General features: G+C 47.6%; 1 protein-coding gene across 2 annotated transcripts in view; it reads left to right on the forward strand.

Annotated features, from left to right (window-relative positions):
* The window catches only part of CIAO1 (cytosolic iron-sulfur assembly component 1), a 132,068-nt gene that overhangs the window by 36,395 nt on the left and 72,133 nt on the right, over window positions 1-23,540 (forward strand). For both annotated transcript variants that reach the window (XM_085634312.1, XM_085634313.1), the window contains exon 5: window positions 7,764-7,852. In XM_085634312.1, the coding sequence (XP_085490438.1) occupies window positions 7,764-7,852 (89 nt within the window). The remainder of the gene's footprint in view (window positions 1-7,763; window positions 7,853-23,540) is intronic.

Here is a 23,540-nt window from a genome sequence, read left to right on the forward strand (position 1 = left end):
TCACTGTTGAATTGGATGTTTAATAACTGTTACAAGTAGTTTAATTATTTTCTAACCCTTTCCTTTTTTTATTTTTTATTTATTTATTTCCACAGAAGTTCCGGTGACAATACAGATTAAAAAAAAAAAAGAAATCCTAACCTTAATACACATTATAAAAAAAATCTCTCAAATTCACACAATTCAGACACTAATGGATAATAAACAATCATTGAGGGATAATTAAATAAGCCTCAAACATAAAGGAATAAAGTACAATAATAATAAAAAATACTACAGAGCTCATCATGCCACCATATAATCTGTGAGAGCACCCCAAGTTAGCAATGCAATTCGTTTCTTTCGAGCCCCCTTCAAAGCATATAAACTCCATTCTAATTCATATATATTATAAAGCTTAGCTCTCCAAAATTCAAATTTCGGAGCCTCAGGGAGTAACCATTCCGTTGCAATACATAAACGCGCAACAGTCATGGCTAAGAATAGAAAATATTTATGCTCATTTAATATAGGATAATTAGATAAATTAGGTCCTACTCCCAACAACATAAGTGCAGAAGAAATTTTAAACGGACAATGCAACACCGTTGACATAAATAACTCAATACTGGTCAAAAAATGCGATAATTTTGTACAATTAAAAAAAATATGTAACATATCAGCATCCGGATCCCCACATCGGAAACATTTCCCATCGTTTGTACTGCCCCAAGTTGCGATCCGCTTAGGAGTGTAATATAACCTAAAAACCGTCTTGTAAATTTGAGCTTTTAGGTTTGCAGCCATACATATCTCCTTAGCCATACACAAAGTGTCCTGAATATCCTTTTCAGGCTCTCCTAGCTGATTTTGCCAATGGAGATTATATTTTTTCATATCATCCTCTCTAAACTCCATCAAAATCAAATATAGCGAACCAATCTTTTTTTTATGGCGAATCCCCTCCACTAATATATTAGGAGAGAGCTTAATGTGTTTTTTTTAGACAAAAATCTCGAATTTGGAGATATTTAAAAAATGAATAATGGGGCAACAAATATTTATCTGAAAGTTTTGCGTATGTAACAAATATTCCATTTGCATCATATAGATCTCCGATTCTACATACGCCCTTTCTTGACCAGCTCTTTGCTACGTTGTCCCAAAATACAGAAGGGAGTATTTTATCTGCATTAAAGGGAGTATAATAATTTATTCTGCCCAAATGTATTAATTTCCTAACACTTCTCCAAACTTTAAAAGCTGAGACTACTACCTTGAAGCGAGTATGCTTATAGTAGTTACCCTCGAGTTCTTTTAATAAGCATCCTTTTGCCGATTCTCCTAATAGCAAAAAGAATATCGAGGGTTCATCCGCTTCATCCTCCATAGATTCTCCTGTCAGCATGAACCTCATTCTTTGTAAAAAAACAAACATAATAATAAAGCAAAAAATCTAACCCTTTCCTAACCAGATGAGCATTATTAAATGTGCTTTCCTATGGAACAACCAGCCTTGCTATGTGAAAATAGCTTTTGGGGCTTTTTGACTTTAAGGACATGTTGAACATTAAATTCCGACATGTCCTACCTTGAAACACCACCCTGCCTTATGGGCAATAAGGCTTACATAAGGGTGACTTTAAATATTCAAAGGGAAGGTTTTAACTTGTCAAAAGGGGTCCTTTTGAAAGGTGGAATTTTCATTTAAAGCTGCAACGGTAGGGCTACAAATGGTAGGCCTGCAGTCATGCTTGCATTGCCACTGTAGTGGATGGCACACTGGGTGCTATCCAGTGGCAGCTGACACACTGAAGAGGTGGTGGAGGGGGAGCGCGGGGGTGGTAATAAAAAAAACACTTAGCAGAAGCTGCCGGCCGCATCGCGCCTCAGTGTTCTGCTGCTCCCTGATCCCAGCAGACAGTGGCACAGCAGTAGACCCTCCCTTTGCAATCCCTGTGCTGCCCCCGGGAGTCTGTACTGTTTCTCCAACCCGGCTGTTCAATAGAGCCCAGTTGGAGAAACGTAAGTGCTCATGTGTGATTGGCCAGCCTGAGACAGCCGACCAAACACACATGCGCACTTATTATTATTTTTTTTTTAATTGGTTTTATTAAGGTTTTCAGGAAAACAAAAAGACAGAAACAAATACATAACAAAAAGCAGATCACATGTTCAAAAATAAAAGTCATCGCGGAAGTAGATTGTATGAGCACGGGGCATTGTGGCATACAGGAGATGGAGGAGGTGTAGCTCAGCACACGTCATCACAAGTGAGGTCCAATATACACATATCATAACAGAAAAAAATGTACACAGCTATAAAGAAATATGCGTAAGAGGTAAAGTAAATTGACAACATAACAGCTGGAGCTCCGGAAGACAAATACAGTAAGGGGTGGGATCAACATCTACATTATTCTTCCTGAGCTTCATCAGTATTCTGCTGAGCCAGACGATATTGTGCAATGAGACCCCAGAAGCTCTTTGGGCGGTTGCAGGGAGGTAGCATTTCATTATAAACGTCTGATTGGGTGTTACAATAGATCATATCCTTTTCCCACTCTACTATGGGAGGCACAGGACCTCGCATCCACCTCATTGCGAGCCTACGCTTGGCAAGAAGGAGACCCATTGCTATCAACTTGCGAACTTGTTTCCAGAGGGCTTCGTATAACCCAATAGTGCCAATAAGAGGTCTGGGGTGAGGGAGAGCCCTACAATATCATTCAACCTGTTAAAAATATTAGACCAATAGACCCCTACCTGAGGACACTGCCACGCCACATGGAAAAACCCAGCACCGGACATATGACAGCGCTCACAGTTGTCTGAGTCTTGTAAACCGTACCTGTGTAGGCGTTGCGGGGTGTAGTAGACTCTATTCAAGTACTTAAAATGCGCTTATCTGTGACGACCATTAATGGAGATCTTACGCGTGACTTCGCAACAATAATTCCATATATCATCCGTGATCGGAGCCCCTATGTCAGCCTGCCAGGCCAGTCTTGCCTTCATCATGGGTGATGCCTTAGATTCAGGGGTACTCACAAACTTTCTCTTGGTGGCCAAATTTACAGTGTGGTTTGTGGCCGAGGGCCGCACCGGTGGGGGCGGGGGCAGTGGGGGAGGGATGGGGCTAGAGAAAAAAAAAACTGTGACCATGAGGTTAAACACAGGCTCCTGCAGCAGACGCCTTCATCCACTGAGCCACCAGACCCGGCATTCACACATCTCTATCTATCTGTCTATCTGTCTATCTGTCTATCTGTCTATCTGTCTGTCTGTCTGTCTGTCTGTCTGTCTGTCTGTCTGTCTGTCTGTCTGTCTGTCTGTCTGTCTGTCTGTCTGTCTGTCTGTCTGTCTGTCTGTCTGTCTGTCTGTCTATCTGTCTATCTGTCTATCTGTCTATCTAGCTCTGTCTCCCTCCCTCCCTCTATCACTCTCCCTCTATCACTCTCCCTCTCTCTCTCTCTCTATCTCTCTCTATCTCTCTCCCTCTCCCTCTCCCTCTGTCTCCCTTTCTCTCTCCCTCCCTCAGTCTCTGTTTCCCTCTGTCTCCCTCCCTCTCCCTCCCTCCCTCCCTCTTGTCTCCCTCCCTCTTGTCTCCCTCCCTCTGTGTCTCCCTCCCTCTGTGTCTCCCTCCCTCTGTGTCTCCCTCCCTCTGTGTCTCCCTCCCTCTGTGTCTCCCTCCCTCTTTGTCTCCCTCCCTCTTTGTCTCCCTCCCTCTCTGTCTCCCTCCCTCTCTGTCTCCCTCCCTCTCTGTCTCCCTCCCTCTCTGTCTCCCTCCCTCTCTGTCTCCCTCCCTCTCTGTCTCCCTCTTGTCTCCCTCCCTCTCTGTCTCCCTCTTGTCTCCCTCCCTCTTGTCTGTCTGTCTCCCTCCCTCTTGTCTGTCTGTCTTCCTCCCTCTTGTCTGTCTGTCTTCCTCCCTCTTGTCTCCTTCCCTCTCTCTGTCTCCTTCCCTCTCTCTGTCTCCCTCCCCCTCTCTCTGTCTCCCTCCCCCTCTCTCTGTCTCCCTCCCCCTCTCTCTGTCTCCCTCCCCCTCTCTCTGTCTCCCTCCCCCTCCCTCTGTCTCCCTCCCTCTCTCTCTGTCTCCCTCCCTCTCGGTCTCCCTCCCTCCCTGTCACACTCACTTTGTATGTTTCCATTTCTCCCTCTCTGTCTCCCTCTGTCCCCCTCCCTCTCCCTCCTTGTCTGTGTCTCTCTCGCTGTCTCTCCCTCCCTGTCTCCTGCTCTGTCTTCCCCCTCTCCCTCCCTCTGTCGTCCTCCCCCTTTAAACTCACCCCCCACAACCCGCAATACACACACACATACGGCTCCCAGCACAAACTAACACAATCTGGTAGTGGGTGCGCATATGGAGGGAACACTGGTTATATCCTTGCAAGTTCAGTAGCCTCTGGGGACATCCGGAGGCCACCCAATGCCCCAGGGGCCACCGAAAGAGTGAGGGTGGGGGCGGAGGGGGGGAGGGTAGGAAGGAGTGAGGGACACGGGAGGGGTGAATGAAAGTGGGGGGTGAGAAATTCTGGAATCAGGAATGAGACTGGAAAAAGGGAAGCCACAGAGGGATGGGAGAATCAGGGCCGGGGAACGGTGAGTGATATTGCGTGGGTGAGGGAGGGTGGAAAGAGGGGACACTGGGGGGGTGAGGGGTAGGAAGGGGGCTCGGGGCAGAGGGCCTCCGAGGGCGCCGGGAGTAGTGGGTGGAATGTTGGGTGAGGTGCATGGGGAGGGTCCTCAGGATGGAGGGACACCAAGAAGCAGGGGAGAAACCGGATGTGGGGAGAGAGGTGAGGGTCAGGGGCGCGTGAGGGGGGCTGGAGTGCTGTTGAACAAGCCAAAGGATGGTGGGGGGCAGTGGAGGGGTCAGTTGGAACCGCAGGGTCGAAGAATACTGGAACGCTGATAGGATGATGAAGACAGATTTATGAAGAGCACAGATGCTCCTGGGAGTGACATGGTGCTATATCATATTTTCGGAGAAGGCCGCCATACTCTGATCTGGCAAATCCACATTCAAGTGTTCCCGAGGGCAGCGGAAGCAGCGAGTAGCAGGAGCCCCAGCGCGTGCATATGAAACGGACCACCCTACAAACTTGTTTGCTAGTAAAATTACCAATACTCGGGTGCAGTAGGCTTCTCTCTGTTCTGAGCCCCGGTGCCACTGCCCGCACCCCCCCCATACCCCTCCCCCCCGTCCGTCACCTCACCCCGCGGTGAGACAGCTTCCCTGGAACGCACACAGCCGCCGCACCCAAGTACTTCACAGGTCTTTTAAAGACCATTCACTTGTTAATGAGGCTTTGTTGTATTTCATCTCTTCTTAGCGCCCCTCATTCTCCTCTCAATCAGAGGAGAGATGCAGGGGCGCTAAGAAGAGGTGAAATACAACAAAGCCTTATTATCGCCCGGCCCCCATAGCTCCGCGCTGCTGCAACCTGCGGTGCTTGTCTGCGATGTCTGCAAGGTCCGCGGACCGCCAAGGAAGGCTTGCCGGGCCGCTGGCGGCCCGCGGGCCGTACTATGAGTACCCGTGCATAATATTGCAGCGGCATATACACCAGAGATCTGCTTGCACGGCACCTGCGAACCCAAGAGAATGCACAGAGGAGGGATCACCATAGGTTCCAGGAGTTCGTCGCCGAGGACTGCGCGCAGAGCGTGGCGAGTTCTAAAGAAATGGAATTTCGTCAGTGCAGTAGGCACCTCATCGCCACCAGTCATCTCCTCTCATGTGCCTAGCCGTCCATGTCTGAATAGATCCCCCATAGTGTGTGTATTCAAACTATGCAGGGAGCTAATAGTACCTCTCTCCGAGCTAAGGGCGAACCATTGACACCACTCCACTTGCAATCGGGGCGAATACAGTTGAGCGCCGCTGAATAGGTGAAGTATAACATTCCACGCGTGTACCGTGGAGTTTACCGAGTCAGGTATTCCACATTGCCTCAAGGGCGCCTGGGTGAGGAAATGAGGTAAGGAGTGAGGTGCAGCCGCAACTTGTTCAATCTGGAGGTGCGGCAGATCCGGCGGGCCGTGCACCCAGCCATGGGCATGCAAGGCCTGCGCTATTCGATAATAAAGCTCCAGATCCGGCGCTCCCAGGCCTCCTGCTGCGTACGGCAACGTGACAATGTCCAAAGCAACTTGCAGTTTTGCTTGCCCGCCCACGCAAGCCTATTCATCAGGGAACGAAGCTCACAGACACAAGCGCACTTATAAGTGCACAAACCAGTCCTCCTCCCCCCTCCCATGGCCCCAGCCCTGTCCTTCCCTGCGCACGGTGGCTCAGAGCTGGCAAATGAAAAATAAAACAATTATAGTATATCGTTTTATTTTTCACTTGCTAGCTCTGAGCCAGTCGGGCAACGCTCCTCTGCAATTGCGGAGGAGCCGCCCCTGGTGCTGTCATCCACTAGTAACATTTCATTTTCAGACTGTGGATACCCTTTGTACCATATACTGGAGACTTATCTGTACATTAAACATGCCGATCAGGAGAATGCTAGTTTCACCATGTACAAGGGAGGAGCTCAGGAACTTTATCACTGGTCAGCAGGGATAAAGCGCACAGAGCCTTACAGCCAGCAAAATTATAGCGTCCAGCAAAAGGCGAAAACTCTGGGGTGACCCTGGAGAAACAAAAAAATTCCCTCTGTATCTTTAGAGTTCAAGAAAAAATAGAGCACCTTCCCTTGCACTTGCAGATAGGCTTGCAGGTGGATTATCTCCTTGAATCTTTGAAAATGAAACTTAAAACCACTTCTCACATTCTAACCAAAAACAACCTGATTACTTAAGGGTGATCTTCATTACAACGTTATAAGGTTGGTCTCACCAGGGGCTGAGGTAAAAAAAAAAATATTATTTGAATTACGAGGGGGAAATATGTAGTGGTCCATCTGCTTGCAGCACCACTCAATCCCTCATGCACACCTTGCACTTTGGGAATCAATGCAACTACTTTTTGCTATCAATATCCAATTAGTGTTTGGGGTCACAAACCACTGATGCTTAGCATTGCGATTCCAGGGGTCAGGGAGGAAGGTGGTCCTTTTGCATCCCCTCGTATTTCTGATTTGCAGTGTTTCACAAAGTGCACATCGCGAGTTAGAAAGGCGTTTCAAACTTCCACTGTGCCTTTGATAAATTAGGAACTGTATTTTCTGAATCCTCTGGTCCCGATCCCTGGTTTACATGAACATGACAATGAACATACAGAGATTTGCCTCTGGTTTTATAATCACCTTGCTTGTCATGTCTGAGAGGACAGCATTGCACCTTCATCCAGTTAAGTATCTCTTTTGTTAGAAACCTTAGCACTACCACTTAAGGAAACAGCCAAAGACCATCTGATGTAATAATTCCTCGAGTTCGAATAGGACTTCAAAGTCTCCACTCCCAACCCTAAGGTTGATTCTTAGTTGTTGGAGTTTTGCAAGTCTGACCTCCTGCCTGCAAACACAGCCTCTGGGGCCAGACTAAGAGTGCCATCAAAAATCAGTGTTGAAATCCAAAGTTGTATCCTACACATTATGACCTGTTCTGTCTCTGTCCTCCGACAATCTTTCGCTATCAATATCCTTGGCAAGAAATGACTCACTCACTTGGTTGGTCCCAAAAGTTGTGCCTTTCTGCTTTTCAGAAAATGCATTAATAATTTATCTATAGATTTTGTGTAAACAAGTGTAAACTCCATCCCAGGCTGTCTCATATACCTCAAATTTTATCTCTCTGATCTGTGCCCTGCCCTCTCTAATCTGTGCTTTCTGCTCTTTCAGTGGATGAGGACGATGAATATGAGTGTGTCAGTGTCCTGAACTCCCACACACAGGATGTGAAGCATGTAATCTGGAATCCTCAGCAGGAGGTAAGGAGTGAAAAGACCATGATGTGCTGCATCTGATGTACTTCCTTTAAATCATAGTCTTCGTCCAGAAATTAACAACCAGGCTCCTTACTTATGCTTGCCAGAACATCACAGTTAATTCACCCATTCAAATTTAAACCTCAGATTGTTAAAACAAGTAATCCTTGCTCCACTGAGCGGGAGTCCTGGGGTCACAACTAGTTTACTGCTATCAGGTGAGAACCACAACTGGTGCACCTCATTCATGTTCACGAACATCCTTCGTTTCACAAATAATGCACATCTCTCATACATGCCTCTGTCTTAATTTTCACAAGTTGTGTACCTCACTCAATTTAGCCCCTGTCCCAGCTAGTGCATCTTTCTCAGCTGACCCTGCCTTTCAAAACTAGATTGCCTCCATTCACTGAGTTTTATTCCTTGGCATCACCAATTAGCACACCTCCATTAGATGTGGTTACAATACCTCTAGTATACCTCTGTTAAATATAACTCGCATCACAATAGTCACAAGTAGTAGCTGTCCCTCAGATACATTGGTGTCTCAAGTATCAAAGTTAGTTATTTTCTCTCAGCTGGGCTTGAGTTTATCAACTATTCAACCTCTCTCAACTGAGCCTCCATTCTGAATTTCACAGTTACAGCTATATGTGAGCTTCAGTCTTGAAGGTCGCTAATGGTGAATCTCCTTCAGTTGACTATGGTCATCGAAAATTGTGCATCTTCCTCATTAGCACTTAGTGTTGTCCCTCTTTGTGGTAGCAGGTGTCTGCCTCTTTCAAACAACAAAGGAACACTGTGTTTATCTCTCTACCACAGGCTTTAGGACAGTGTCAAGTCGGGTGCAGCCATAAATAAATAAAACAAGCATTAAAAATGCAATAGGTCTCGCCTTTCATTAAGTTAAAGCCATTTGCTTTGCTATATAATACCATTAGCAAAGCAAATGGCTTTAACTTTATCAAAGGCGAGACCTATTGCATTTTCAATGCTTATTCTATTCGTGTAACTCTCCCATGTCCTCTCCCCCTACAATCCTTGCCAAACATCCCTTCTACCTGCACCTGCAACTATCCTTAGTGAGGGCTGAGCAGCCTTAATCTGCTCTGTAAAGCCTCGTCCACCCGGTAGCACCCCTTGTTGTCCATCTGCTCTACGTAGCTAGTTGTTTCTTTACATCAGCGCTCTTTCCTACTCCACTTCTTTTAGTTGCACCCACCTTCTTATCCCCCGCCTGTGTGACTCCGCTTTGCCCTCCTTGCCCTGACTCCTTCAGATGACATGGGTCTGTGCTGTGCATGCCCACCTCTTCCAAATTTGTCTGCATTTAATTCTGCCTTCATCACTGGGGTGCACAGCTGTGGTGTGTCAGCAGTGGTGTGTCAGCAGTGGTGTGTCAGCGGCGGCGTGTCCGCGGCGGCGTGTCAGCGGCGGCGTGTCAGCGGCGGCGTGTCAGCAGCGGCGTGTCAGCAGCGGCGTGTCAGCAGCGGCGTGCTTGAAAGGCCTGAAGTGAGGCTGCCAGACAAAAATTGCACAGACTATACTTAGAGGGCCAAACAACATTAAAAAGCTGGGACGCGGATAAGTAGGCAAAAGAGAGTGACGAGGAAAGCCAACCAATGGTAAGCAATAGGTGGACTCAAAGCCTCTCCATGTTCTTGGTAAGCCACACTATGCCTTGCAACAGACATCGCACATGCTGTCTAGCACGCTCCACCTAAAGAGCAACCCCACTGCAGCAGCTTGACCTTTCCCACGATGTGTTTGAGTGAACAGTGACAAGGGGGGTCATTACCCCATACAAAAGTAATCAGGGCAGTTGAAGAGGGGGAAAACTGGTCCAGTTTCAGAGACAGTCGCATCCCTTTGATGCTAAAGCACAGTAGAGTCTCTACTACTTTGTCCCCCAAATCTCATTTCACTGTGAAAGTCTGGAGACGACCCTCTGTACTTGGATTCTTACCCCACAGCGCAAAGACAGGGCAAAGAAGCAAACAAAAATTTTACAACTACTTGAAACTCTACTTCACTGGTCGACCACCACTGGATAGTTTATAGTAAATTCTTGTCTGTGTCATCAACAGCAATTAGTGTGCAATGAGGAAGCGTAACTAGCCGTGCATGGTTAATCTAGTCAACCCATAAAGTCTTTCTAAAGCTGTTGTATTTTAGTGTCATGAATCATGTACAAACTGTGAGTCAAGTTACTTAACCAACTTCAGTCACGCCTAGATAGGACTCTAAAAAGGTAAACTTGCGAAAGACACCTCCCCGTTTCGCGTGGTAATAGTTTTTGTTTGCATAATCGAATACATAACTCTAATAAAGCTGAAGCATCAACCACACATCCCAAATGTTGAAGAGCAAGCATTATTCAGAGAGGTAAGAGGAAAATGAGACAGAGATAGAATCAACTGGGAAGCGATTTGCTCTACTGGCTTAAATCCTGGCTGTGCAACCGAAGGAGACACATTTTTTGTTTAGTTTTTATTCGGGCTGTATGGATGAGCAAACTGATCGCAGGAACATCACTTTCCTCCATAACCCATGAACTGTAGAGACTCTTTCAAAGCAGTTTAACTCATACATTTAAGCACCAACCTAAATCCGGATGTTTACACTGCGTTGCAAGTGAACTTGGACATGTCAGCGCACTATGTCAGAAAGATGAAAGACGTGTATGCTATTCCAATCCTATTGCCAGAAACTCAATAATGACAGTGAGGCAGTGCATGAACAATGAGCTCGGTCTTTACTTTTCCAATACACTTCTTACACCAGCCGCCAGCGAAGTTAATAATCGCTTGCCTTATGAAAATGCATAACATGAGCACACTTTTTAAACACAAAACTACCACTGATAAGCCCACCCTTTAGATTGAAAAAGGCATGCTCTGAAGTTAACCAGCAGGGCTAAATACGTTAAAGAAAACTAGGCCTGCGGGGGACCTTCCCATTAGTTATCAGAATGTCTGTAGAGAACCATTCTTATAATGAGTTTGGTTTATAGTAAAAAAAAAAAAAAGGTGCACCATGAAACAACAAATTCTTGCTTGCTCCGCCTTTAATTAAAATATGTACTTGGCATTCAGCCATTCTGTCTAAGAGGAATCCGAAACAGCAGATACAAAAGCAGCACTGAAAATGTAATTGGCAACAACGCTAAGCCATACCATCGGCACGTTGTATAAATCCGTTTCATATACTCAGCAGAACATTATGCACTCAGTGTCCACTGCTCAGTGCTGAAGGCAGAATTAATGAGTTCCTTTTGATGAATACAGGCCTCAGCTAGGCCCGCAGGACACAAGGGTTCGCTCTCCTGCAATGGAATCTATAAGGAAGTTGGCACGGAAACTGCAAAGTACAAAGACAAAGTTTATTAACCCTTAAGGGTGGTCCTACAATCCATACAATACCCTTCAGTATTGCATAGAGTAGCACAAAGAACTTGCGTACACGGTCCCCTTTTATACACAACAGAGGGGCTCATAAGTGGGAGGATACAACATGAGACAAGGAATGTTACCTTTTATGGACATTTTCGATACAAGATCAATATGTGGGTGGAGCTGACATACTCCTTGAGCCCGCGAAAACATGGTCAAGCAAGGACTAACTGATAACAGATGTGGTCAAGCCTGGGCATGCGCCAGGCGGACAAAGGAACTATTTATAGACTGTTACTAGGCAGATTACAAGAGCGACTAACACGGAGATAGGACTCTTCTCGTGTTGAGCACGTGGAGACATGACAATACAAAATGGAGTCCAAACTTCAGTCAACATAACGAAAGAGACATGTCTAAGGGAGGAGAATTCATGTCTTTAGTAAATGCTTAATCACATCGTGGTTTCAATTTACAACAGACGACCCTTTCAGCATTTACTGAAGACATCCGGTTTGTTAGGATAATCATCGTACATGTCAATTGTCATCATTCCTTCTACTTCCTTAGCTAAACGTTTCTGATAAGTGACATTGGCAATAGCTTTCTTATCGGGAATACAGAATGATACACATAAGGAACAGAGCAAAGGACCACATTGGACACAGATGCAGCAAGAAAACAGAACTGCTATAATTATACAGAGACCAGTTAAAACCTTCCAACCCCAAGCAGTGATCAATGCCCAAAACCATCCAGAAAAGGACCAAGTGCCGTTTTCTGTATGGATTTCAGCTGCAATTTTATGCAACCTGTTGATTGCATTATAGACTGACGGTGTGTGGTCAGGGATAAACACACAGCAACTACTCCCGATAATTTTACAAGCTCCACCTCGATCAGCTAACATAACATCTAACACCATACGATTCTGCAATGCAACAATTCTGGTAATCTGCAATTCTTCCGTAAGATTCCCAAGAGCAGCAGCGGTTTGGTTTGTCACAGCCTCTACCACTCTTGTTAATCTTCGAACTTTCCTACTATTTAGGGCAGCTCCAACGAAGAAAAACAATCCTAAATTAAAATCAATGTACTGCTGCAGACTGGTGTCAGTCTGATCCACATCATCAATTGATAGAGTACGTTTATACCTATTTACAGTCACATTATTTAACAACTTCAGATCCTTATGATAGGATGCAGGTGCCAAAAATACAGGAGGCAATAGAAATGCTACATAACATACTCCGGACCAACCGGCTGGCAAACGGTAATAACCTTTATGTTCGAGGCATATGAGCTGCAGATTGTACACTTAGCATAGGTCGCCATCTGGTGTTGGGCCCGGATGATTGCAGTTTGTTTTTCTTCTTGGACAGTGTTTGGAAGTCACGAGTTTGGTGACTCCTCCTTCGGTCCGTACTGCGCATGGGCTTCGGCTCCATCCTCAGATTGTTTTTTTCCGCCATCGGGCTCGGATGTGATACTTCGTGCTCCGGCTTCGAACTTCTACGGTTCCAGCCTCGACGGAAAATCCTCGATTCTTCGAGTTCCTTCATCATCTTCATCTCTCGAAGCGGCACTTTTCTCCATCCCGTACATCGACACCGGCCTTCGGGCCCTCCGCGACTCCGGTCCCGGCCGATGGAAAGGACTCCGTTCAAAAAGTGCCCAAAATGTGGGTCTAAATTTCCCCACACCGACCTCCATCAGGTGTGTAACCTTTGCCTCTCTCCAGAACACGAGGCTAGAGACTGCCCCGCCTGCAAGTCTTTTCGATCGAAGAAGACCATCCGAGATCGAAGAGCTCGACGCACCATGGCGCACTCATCCTCGGCAGCTCCACCGGACATCTTCGGAGACGACGCCGAAGCTTCGGGACAAACACACACCGAGCAGGAGGAAGACGTCGTCAGCGCTTCCGAGGCCGACGACTCCGACGTGGAGGACGTTACACCAGCGCAGCGGGCCGTGAGTACTATGCCCCCTCCCACCCCCGCGCCGAAAACCAAAGAGACTCAGGTTACTCCCTCGCCTGCCGGCCTGGGCAAAACCAAAACCAAAACTTCGATCACCCCACCTTCGGGCCCGGTGTCGAAGCACCCAAAGTCTCACGGCAGCTCGGGATCGAGCCAGCCGACACCCGGTGCCGAAAAACAGCATCCGGCACCGAAGACTGCAAAATCCAGCTCGACTCCGAAACCACCGGTGCCGAAGCCTGGACACTCGATGCCGACCAAACACAAACACAAATCTGTCGGCACCGACGCTCCGGCGTCGAAACATCATTCGACGCCGAAACACCCGGAGACCTCAAAAAAGCATGGCGCACACAGACCATCGAAACCCCCGGTTCCGAAATCACCGGTGCCGACAGACGACTCGACACCGTTGGCTCTGTTTACACCGGACCCTTTACAAAAGACTTTGTCCAAAGATCCAAAGACTGGGCTTTTGACTTTAACTACCAAGAAAAGACGCCTTGATGCTCCGGCTCCTCCTCCTCCACCCAAAAGGAAGGACTCTGCTACTTCTCCCCTCAGAGTGCCCTCCCCACCACCGCCTCCCCTACCCACACCTCCTCCACCGCCCCCACCTCACAGGTCTCCGCCACCTTTACCTCACTACGATCCGGCCCCATCCCCAGATCCAGATGATGGGGATCCGGACAATTACCCGGCGGACCCCCCAATGGATCCCACTCCACCAGGGACCCCAGATCCATGGGAGGATTACAATAACCCTGATATACCCAATGCACCTCAGGACGACCTATACCCATCAAGGCCATCTCCTCCAGAGGACTCCTTAGGTTTCCATCATTTAGTGCAGAGAGCAGCACACTACCATGGGGTGGACATGCACAGTGAACCAGTAGAAGAAGACTTCCTACTGGATACATTTGATATACAAGACAAATCTACTTCCATTTTACCCATGCTTAAGGGTGTCACCAAGCACGCTACAGAGGTGTTCAAAGACCCTGTCAGAGCCAGAGTACTGAACCCTAGAATAGAGAAGAAGTACAAGGCGGCACCCACAGACCCTGCTTACATCAAGGGCCCTGCTCCCCTAGATTCCCTAGTTGTCTCCACAGCTAGAAAGCGGGCTAACTCCCAATCCTCAGGAGATGCCCCACCGCCAGACAAAGAATCTAAACTTCTGGACGCGTCTGGTAAACGCACCGCCTCCCAAGCTGCAAACATGTGGCGCATTGCAAACACACAAGCACTGCTTGCGCGATATGATAGAGCACACTATGACGAACTAGAAGCTCTTATGCAGCACCTTCCAGAAAAATACAAGCACAAGGCTCATGACCTCATACAGGAGGGTAAACTAATCACAAACACCTCCATTAAGTGTGCCCTCGATGCAGCCGACACTGCTTCTAGGGCCATAAATACCAGTGTCCTGCTTCGCCGCCACGCCTGGCTCAGGATCTCAGGGTTCAAACCAGAAGTCCAGGCATCCATACTCAATCACCCCTTTGACCAAGAAACACTCTTTGGGCCAAAGGTAGACGAAGCGCTCGAAAAAATGAAGAAAGACACAGACACAGCAAAGTCTATGGGGGCACTCCAAACACAAGCCTCCAAACGTTCCTTTCGACGCTCGTCCTTTCGTGGCACAGGTAGAGGCTCCTCCACCGATAACGCCTCTTCCACCTACAAGTCCCCTCCTCAAAATACCTTTTCAAAGGGCAATCAGAGAGGTGGTTACAGGGGTAACAACAATAAGGGCAGGGGCAAAACCAACAACACCCGTTCTGCCACCCCCCCCGCACAATGACTCCCCTCCGCTCCCCCCAGACCATTCCACTCCGGTCGGGGGCAGGCTACAAAACTTTATCCACGTATGGGAGTCCATAACATCGGACAAATGGGTGACCCAAATTATTCGGTCAGGGTACTGTCTAGAGCTAACATCTACCCCACCCAATATCCCACCAAGGCACCGTCCAATGTCTCAAGAACATTCCACACTGCTCAAACAAGAGGTACTTTCACTCCTGCAAAAACATGCTATAGAGCAGGTCCCCGTCAACCAACGAAATCTAGGGGTCTACTCTCTATATTTCTTAATACCAAAGAGAGACGAGACCCTCAGACCCATTCTGGACCTCCGGCCTCTAAATGCCTACATACACTCAGACCATTTTCACAGGGTCACTCTACAACAAGTCCTCCCACTCCTCTGCCAGGGAGACTTTCTCACAACCTTGGATCTGAAAGACGCATACTTTCACATTCCAATACACCCCTCTCACAGGAAATACCTCAGGTTCGTGGTGGACGGGCAACATTACCAATTCACGGTTCTCCCCTTCGGGGTCACCACCGCACCACGGGTATTTACCAAATGCCTAGCAGTAGTAGCAGCACACCTCAGACGTCAACATATTCACGTCTTCCCTTACCTAGACGACTGGCTGATAAAAGCCGCGTCCTACCACCAATGTGTGCAGCATACAAACAGCACCATCCAACTGCTCCACCAGCTAGGCTTCACGGTGAACTACCAAAAGTCCCACCTCATACCATCTCACACAAAGCAATACCTCGGGGCCACTATAGACACCTCCAAGGGTATTGCCTATCCAAACTCAGCCAGAATCGCAAGCATTCAAGCCTTACGCAAAACATTCCTTCCTCAGCACTCTCTTCCAGCAAGAGTGTTTATGAAGCTCATAGGAATGATGGCGTCTTGCATTTTCATAGTGCCCCATGCAAGACTCCACATGCGTCCACTTCAAGAGTGCCTAGCACAACAGTGGAACCAGGCCCAGGGTCAGCTGACGGATCTGGTGTTGGTGGACGGCCGCACACATCACTCTCTGCAGTGGTGGAACACCACAAACCTTTCCAAAGGGCGGCCGTTCCTGGACCCGGTTCCTCAAGTGACTCTAACAGCGGACGCATCGCTCTCCGGCTGGGGAGCGCACCTTCTACACCTCACCATGCAGGGTCTATGGACGCCACAGCAAAAATCGCTCCACATCAACCATCTGGAGCTCTTGGCGATCTTTCTAGCCCTAAAATCTTTCCAAAAACAGATTTCGGGCAAAGCAGTCCTCATTCGCACAGACAATATGACTGCAATGTATTATATCCAAAAACAGGGGGGGACACACTCTCCCCAGCTCTCCCGCTTAGCCCAGAGCATATGGAGATGGGCAATTCCTCAAAACATCTTTCTCCTGGCACAGCACGTTCCAGGCGTACAAAACACCATGGCAGATCTGCTCAGCAGACAAACGCAACAACTACACGAATGGGAACTGCATCCACAAGTTCTTCACCCATTCTTCCAACAGTGGGGGCATCCTCAGATAGACCTCTTCGCCACCCACGAAAACAAAAAATGCCCAAGCTTCGCCGCCAGATACCCACACCCATTGTCCAAGGGCAATGCGATATGGATGAACTGGTCAGGCAGATTTGCATACGCCTTTCCACCTCTCCCACTAATTCCATTAGTGGTCAGGAAGCTACAACAACACTCCCTCACACTCATTCTGGTAGCTCCAACGTGGGCCAGGCAGCCGTGGTACACCACGCTACTACAACTGTCAGTGGTACCACATCAAAAACTGCATCTATCCCCATGCCTCCTAACCCAGAACCATGGAGAAATCAGGCACCCGGACCCAGCTCAGCTCAACCTGGCGATCTGGCTCCTGAAATCCTAGAATTCGGATACCTTAACCTTCCCCCTGATTGTATGAACATCATCATGGAAGCAAGACGTCCTACCACTAGAGCATGCTATGCCGCAAAGTGGAAAAGATTTGTAATTTACTACCGTAACAATACAATCAACCCTCTAGATGCATCCATACAGCACATTATATGCTATCTGCTCCATCTTCACAGGTGTAACCTGGCATATTCATCCATACGCCTACACCTAGCAGCGATCGCTGCTTATCTACAAAACAGGCAGCATTTATCACTCTTCAGAGTGCCCGCTATTAAAGCCTTCATGGAAGGCCTTAAACGAGTAATTCCTCCCAGGGCACCACCTTCCCCTGTATGGAATCTAAATTTAGTTCTTACACGACTAATGGGTCCGCCCTTCGAACCAATGCACAAATGTGAGCTACAGTTTCTCACCTGGAAAACAGCTTTCCTTGTAGCTATCACTTCCCTTAGAAGGGTTGGTGAAATACAAGCGTTCACCATACAGGAACCCTACATACAGATGCATCACAGCAAGGTCATACTTCGCACAAATCCGAAGTTTCTGCCCAAAGTCATTTCCCCCTTCCACCTCAATCAATCAGTGGAATTACCGGTCTTCTTTTCGCAACCCCAATCTGTTGCGGAAAGGGCCTTACACACACTTGATGTGAAAAGAGCGTTGCTATACTACATACAAAGAACGCAACCCTTCAGGAAGACTAAACAATTATTCGTTTCCTTCTCTCCACCACATAAAGGCAACCCCATTTCAAAATCAGGGATAGCTAGGTGGATTGTAAAATGCATACAAATTTGCTATCAAAAGGCAAAGAGAACATTATCTGTTCCCCCTAAAGCCCACTCTACAAGAAAGTTAGGGGCTTCTATGGCTTTTCTAGGGAATATACCCTTAGATGACATCTGCAAGGCAGCCACATGGTCTACACCGCACACCTTCACAAAACATTACTGTGTAGATGTGCATTCCAAGCAGCAAGCTAGGGTGGGCCAGGCTGTACTAAAGACACTTTTTCAAACAGCTGCAACGGATACCGGTGGTCGCCGCTAAGGTTGGGTACTGCTATATAATCTATGCTAAGTGTACAATCTGCAGCTCATATGCCTCGAACGGAATATGCTACTTACCAGTATGCATCTGTTCTTGGCATGTAGAGCTGCAGAGTTGTACACGCCCACCCGCCTCCCCGGCTACCTGTATCCGTTCCAGTACATCTTATTTAGATACAACACATGGGTTTCTCACTGTTATTACTACGCTCCATCATTTCCCTGTTGGCGAAAAACAATCTGAGGATGGAGCCGAAGCCCATGCGCAGTACGGACCGAAGGAGGAGTCACCAAACTCGTGACTTCCAAACACTGTCCAAGAAGAAAAACAAACTGCAAACATCCGGGCCCAACACCAGATGGCGACCTATGCTAAGTGTACAACTCTGCAGCTCTACATGCCAAGAACAGATGCATACTGGTAAGTAGCATATTCCTTCCGCATACGAAGTATGTATTATGGGATGCTAAGAAGGTACTGTTATTCAACCCGTCGATGTTTAATATGGTAATACAATCACTAACACCAACAGGAATATAACCCACACTCTGGACACACAGGTCCGCTTGAGCTTGTGCCACTTGAATCACAAATTTGTCTTTTCCCACAGTGTCTCTGGTGTTCGTGAAAATATAAGGAATCGATTCATTGTCTGGTCGATACTCTTCCCATTCCCAAATTGTCCCATTCGCTTGCGGATATCCATCTTTATCCTGATGACATTCTTTATTGAGTCTGAAGAGTAATCGTCCCACTGTGGGTTTCCGGGTGGCAAAAAGCAAAGTGTACCATGCTCTACAAGAGCCATTATGAGAGAAAGGAAGAGGTATGAATGGCGTTCCTCCTTTCTTCTGATGAGCTGGCATCATACCACATATCCAACAGTTCGTAGCATTCGTGGCAACGTGGGTATGATGCAACATCTGAATGAAAGTGTTATTCAAATAAGACTGACGATGCTTCAATTCTTGATACGGAAGGGTATAGAAGTAGTGCTCCTCAGGCACTGGAGTGGTCAACACAAGTAACTCTCGAGCAGGAGTCACATCCTCCACAAACCATGTGGTTATCCCAACAATAGCTACTGTGAGCATAAAACCTGTTGCACAAAGGATCTTCTTTTTCTCCATGTCAAGATAAAGAATCAATATCTTCCTGAAACTAAAAGGTTTGTCAGAACTCTTCCCCTTAGGCAGCGGTCGATTTCTTCACCAACGGGCCAAGACGGGTGTCACTACACTAATGCAGGGCTGATCCCCCCCCTTGCCTCATTGGCTCTCCGTTTCACTAACCCAAGGGCCGTTCTGACAACATGTCCCGATACTGAAGGATTCACTTTCTTGGCCTCAGATGATATCGCTTTCCTCCAGGAGTCGCATGGTCCGGAAAGAGCTCCTCAGCGTCGTTCGATTCCACAGCACGGCCGTTCTCTGTGGTCAGAATCTCTCGTTGATCGGTCAATACAGCAGGCTCCACCAATCCGGGCGGTACTTTGCGGCAGTGCAGGGAATGGATCCAATTCTTTCTGTTGGAAACTCGCACAGCCGTCCTCGTTGCAAGTAGGACTTGCTCAGGACCAACCCATCTCGGCTCCAGGCTATTCGTCCTGTCAAAGATTTTTATCATGACATAGTCGCCAGGCCGGAGACTATGTCCTCCACCGGTGGACCGATCAGGGAGCGCCTCCCGGACCTGTTGATGAATAGAAACCAAGTTATCCGTTAACTGTGCCAGATAATCATTCATCATTACACAAGGTACATCATACACAGTCTTAGGTTTTGGTGGACCCCAAATATTCATTGGACGTCCAAAGACAATCTCGTACGGTGTAAGACCGGTTCGAGAGTGCGGTACCGACCTAATTGACAATAACGCCAGCGGTAAAGCATCTGGCCAAGTCAAAGACGTCGAAGCTTGGATTTTAGCGATCTTGAGCTTCAGTGTACCATTATACTTCTCGACTAGTCCTGCAGATTGAGGGTGAAATACTGCGTGGAACTTCTGGGTGATGCCCAGACCCTTCAAAACATACTTTATAACATCCGCTATAAAGTGGGGTCCGTTATCACTCCACAGAAGTCTACAAACGCCATATCGAGGGAAGAACTCCTTCAACAGCATCTTGGCGGTAGTCATTGCAGTATTGTCTTTCGTAGGGTATGCCTCAACCCATTTGCTAAAGGCACAAACCACTACTAGAACATACTTCAAATTGTTACAGCGCTCAAGCTGGATGTAATCCATCTGCAGAACCTCAAAGGGTGCAGTAGGTGTTACAAATCCTCCTGCTGGAGTTCGAGTACCCTTTCCTGGGTTGTACCTCAGGCAGATTATACAGGTCTGCACCACCCTGTTTGCCGTGGTAGCAATCTCTGGATGCTCCCAGACTTGGGTAAGCAATTTTACAATTGCGGAAGCTCCAACATGTGCTAGCCCATGTGCCATCTGAACCATAGGTTGTACAAAAGCCGTGGGTAGTTTCCATCTATCCATCTGCTTATTTCTCCAGCAACCCTCATCATCCAATTCTCCCTCACTAGACCATTGCTCCCGCTCTTTATCAGAAACGGTCCTCTGTATTTCTCGCACTTCTTCCTTCGCATCATGCCATCTTTCTACTTGCGACTTCACTACATACATGGCAGTGGCACCAGGCTGCATCGCAGTCTCCCGTGCCACCCGGTCTGCTAACGCATTCCCTTCTCCAACTTTATCGACTACTTTCCTATGGGCGCTACATTTAATGATGGCAATTTTCTTCGGATATGTCAACGCAGTTAAAAGATTATGAACTAACTCCTCATGCATTATTTGTACTCCATGTGACGTTAAAAACCCTCTCTCCTTCCAGAGCAGGCCGAAATCGTGCGCTACTCCGAAGGCATACCGGCTATCTGTATAAACATTCACACACAATCCTGTACTGAGCTCACATGCTCGTGTTAATGCTATCAGTTCCGCTGCTTGAGCTGATTTCTGTGGTATGCGTGCTGCCTCCACTATTGTTTGCAATGTGGTAATTGCATACGCTGCTGAAGTCGTACCATCTGGTAGCTTCAGGCATGACCCGTCCACCCACAGTTCTCCATCTACATCTGGAAAGGGCGTAGCCTGGAGATCAATACGACCCTTTGTTTGTTTCTCAGTCACAAGAATACAATCATGTGCTTTCCGTGCTTCAGACTGAGTCTCGAGGTATGGCAACAATGTGGCCGGATTCAACGTCACGCACCTCTTTAACGTAATATGAGGAGCCAAAAGCGTCAGCTCATATCCCGTTAAACGGGCACTGGTCAAATGCTGCGTCTTTGTCTGATTAAGCAGGGCATCAACAGCATGGGGGACTAATACCAACAGCTTATGAGATAACACAATTCCCTCGCTTTGGCGTATTGACACAGCTGTCGCCGCAACCGAGCGAAAACAACCAGGCAATGCTCGGGCAACAGGATCAAGTACAGCCGAAAAATATGCACAAGGGCGCTGCTTGTCGCCGTGCATCTGCACTAAAACTGATAATGCACATCCATCTTTCTCATGCACATACAGCGAAAAAGGTTTGGTATAATCAGGAGTCCCTAACACTGGTGCTGAACAGAGAGCCTGTCGCAATTTCTGAAAGGCAGTGTCACACTCATTCGTCCAAGGAAGCGGAATAGGTGTGTCTTTTGTCAAACGGGCTAACAATGGCTTAGCTATGTGTGAAAACCCTAGTATCCATTGCCTACAAAACGAAACAAGACCCAAAAATGCACGCACGTCCTTCTGCGTGGACGGCGTCGGCGTGTCCAGAATTACTTGGACACGATCTGGTGTGAGTGCACGCCCCTCCTTAGACAAAAGGTGACCCAGATAAGTCACCTTTGGTCTACAGAACTGTAACTTTTTCCGAGATACTTTGTGATTATGGGATGCCAAAAAGGAAAGCAAAGACAACGTACTCGTTTCACACAACTCCGGAGTGTCGGCCGCCAGCAAGATGTCATCGACATATTGAATGAGGGCGACGCCCTCGGGCAGAACAAAGGAGTCCAATTGTCTTTTCAAAGCTTGACTGTAAATGCTAGGGCTTTCCGTGTAACCCTGAGGGATTCTACAAAATCGGTAAGACCTATTATTTAGAGTGAAACCAAAGAGGTATCGACTATCGGGATGAATAGGAATTGAAAAGAAGGCATTTTTCAAATCAATAACTGAAAACATGGTCGCCGTAGGCGGGACCAAAGTAAGCAACGTCGTGATATCAGAAACCACTGGGTACTGAGGTATCACGATCTTGTTCACTTCTCTCAAGTCAATTATAAACCGAGAGACTTTGGCATCCGTATCCTTTTTCAGAATGGGTAAAATCGGGCTATTACAGACGTTATAGGGAACTTCTTCCACTACTCCCACCTTAATCAAATCCTGCACTATCTGTATAAGAGCCTCTTCCCCCTCCTGCGAAATACGATACTGTGGAAGGCGTGGTAACACCGCCCCCTCCTGGACACTAATGTGAACAGGCGGAATCACCATCTGTCCCACATCAGTATCCGAGGTGGCCCACAGAGCACAAGGGAGGGTAGCCAACACAGCATCTTCTGCAACCACACACATCCGTTCAGACAGGGGGTAATTGTCATTTAATATCACCCGCACTCCAGCAGGGGAGCAGCGGATCGTAGCTCTGAAGTGCTTCAACATATCAAGGCCCATAATATTGTCCGGCGTGTTCGGGGCAAGCAGAAACGGACAGGGTGCAGAAAAAGAATCAACCTGAAATGTGAGGGGCCGTGAAAGAGGGCTTCGGGAGAGTGTACCATCAAACCCTACCGATGTAACCATTAAGCCAGATGGGGGAGCCCTCGGAACCAATTGTTTAGACAGCGCACTACGAGTCGCTCCTGTATCCACTAGGAACTGATCAGTAGAACCCAAAACCTCAGCTGATACGTAAGGACCCTTCTGATTACCGGCACCTCAACTGATTCTAACCCCCATCCAACGCATTCCTATGCATGCTGAGAATCATGGTACCCAGAACGGTCAATCCCTGACACTTGATACTGGTTTTGTCGATCGAAAACATTAGGCCTATCTCGTTGCTGCCCGGCAGGGTCAAAACGAGCGTGATCGTTAGAATTCCCTCTAAAATTCGAGAAACCCCCTCTACCTCTCGGGCCACCCTGATTGTGTCCCTGCCGCGAAGCATGCAACGCCGGGCAATCTCTGGCCCAGTGTCCCGATTGCTTACAATACGCACATTGATTCCTGTTCAAATCAGATCGGCCCGAGGGAGGACCATAAAATCCTCCCCTACCTCTATTTACACCCCGTCGGGGCGGACCATATACTTGTGCTAACATCACCTTCGTTTTTAAATCCTTCGATTTCTTCTCCTCCTGCCCCTTCGCTTCTTGCTCCTGGCGCTCATAGTACTGAGCTATAGTCAGGAGGGCTGTCGGGGTCGCAGTGGACCAAGAACTTTCACTCGCTTTTAGGCGGGCTGCGATCGCCGGTAATAAATTCGCCACATATTTATCAGCAAAGAGGTGTCG

The sequence above is a fragment of the Triturus cristatus genome, chromosome 11 (assembly GCF_964204655.1).
Source record: "Triturus cristatus chromosome 11, aTriCri1.1, whole genome shotgun sequence".
Taxonomy (NCBI): domain Eukaryota; kingdom Metazoa; phylum Chordata; class Amphibia; order Caudata; family Salamandridae; genus Triturus; species Triturus cristatus.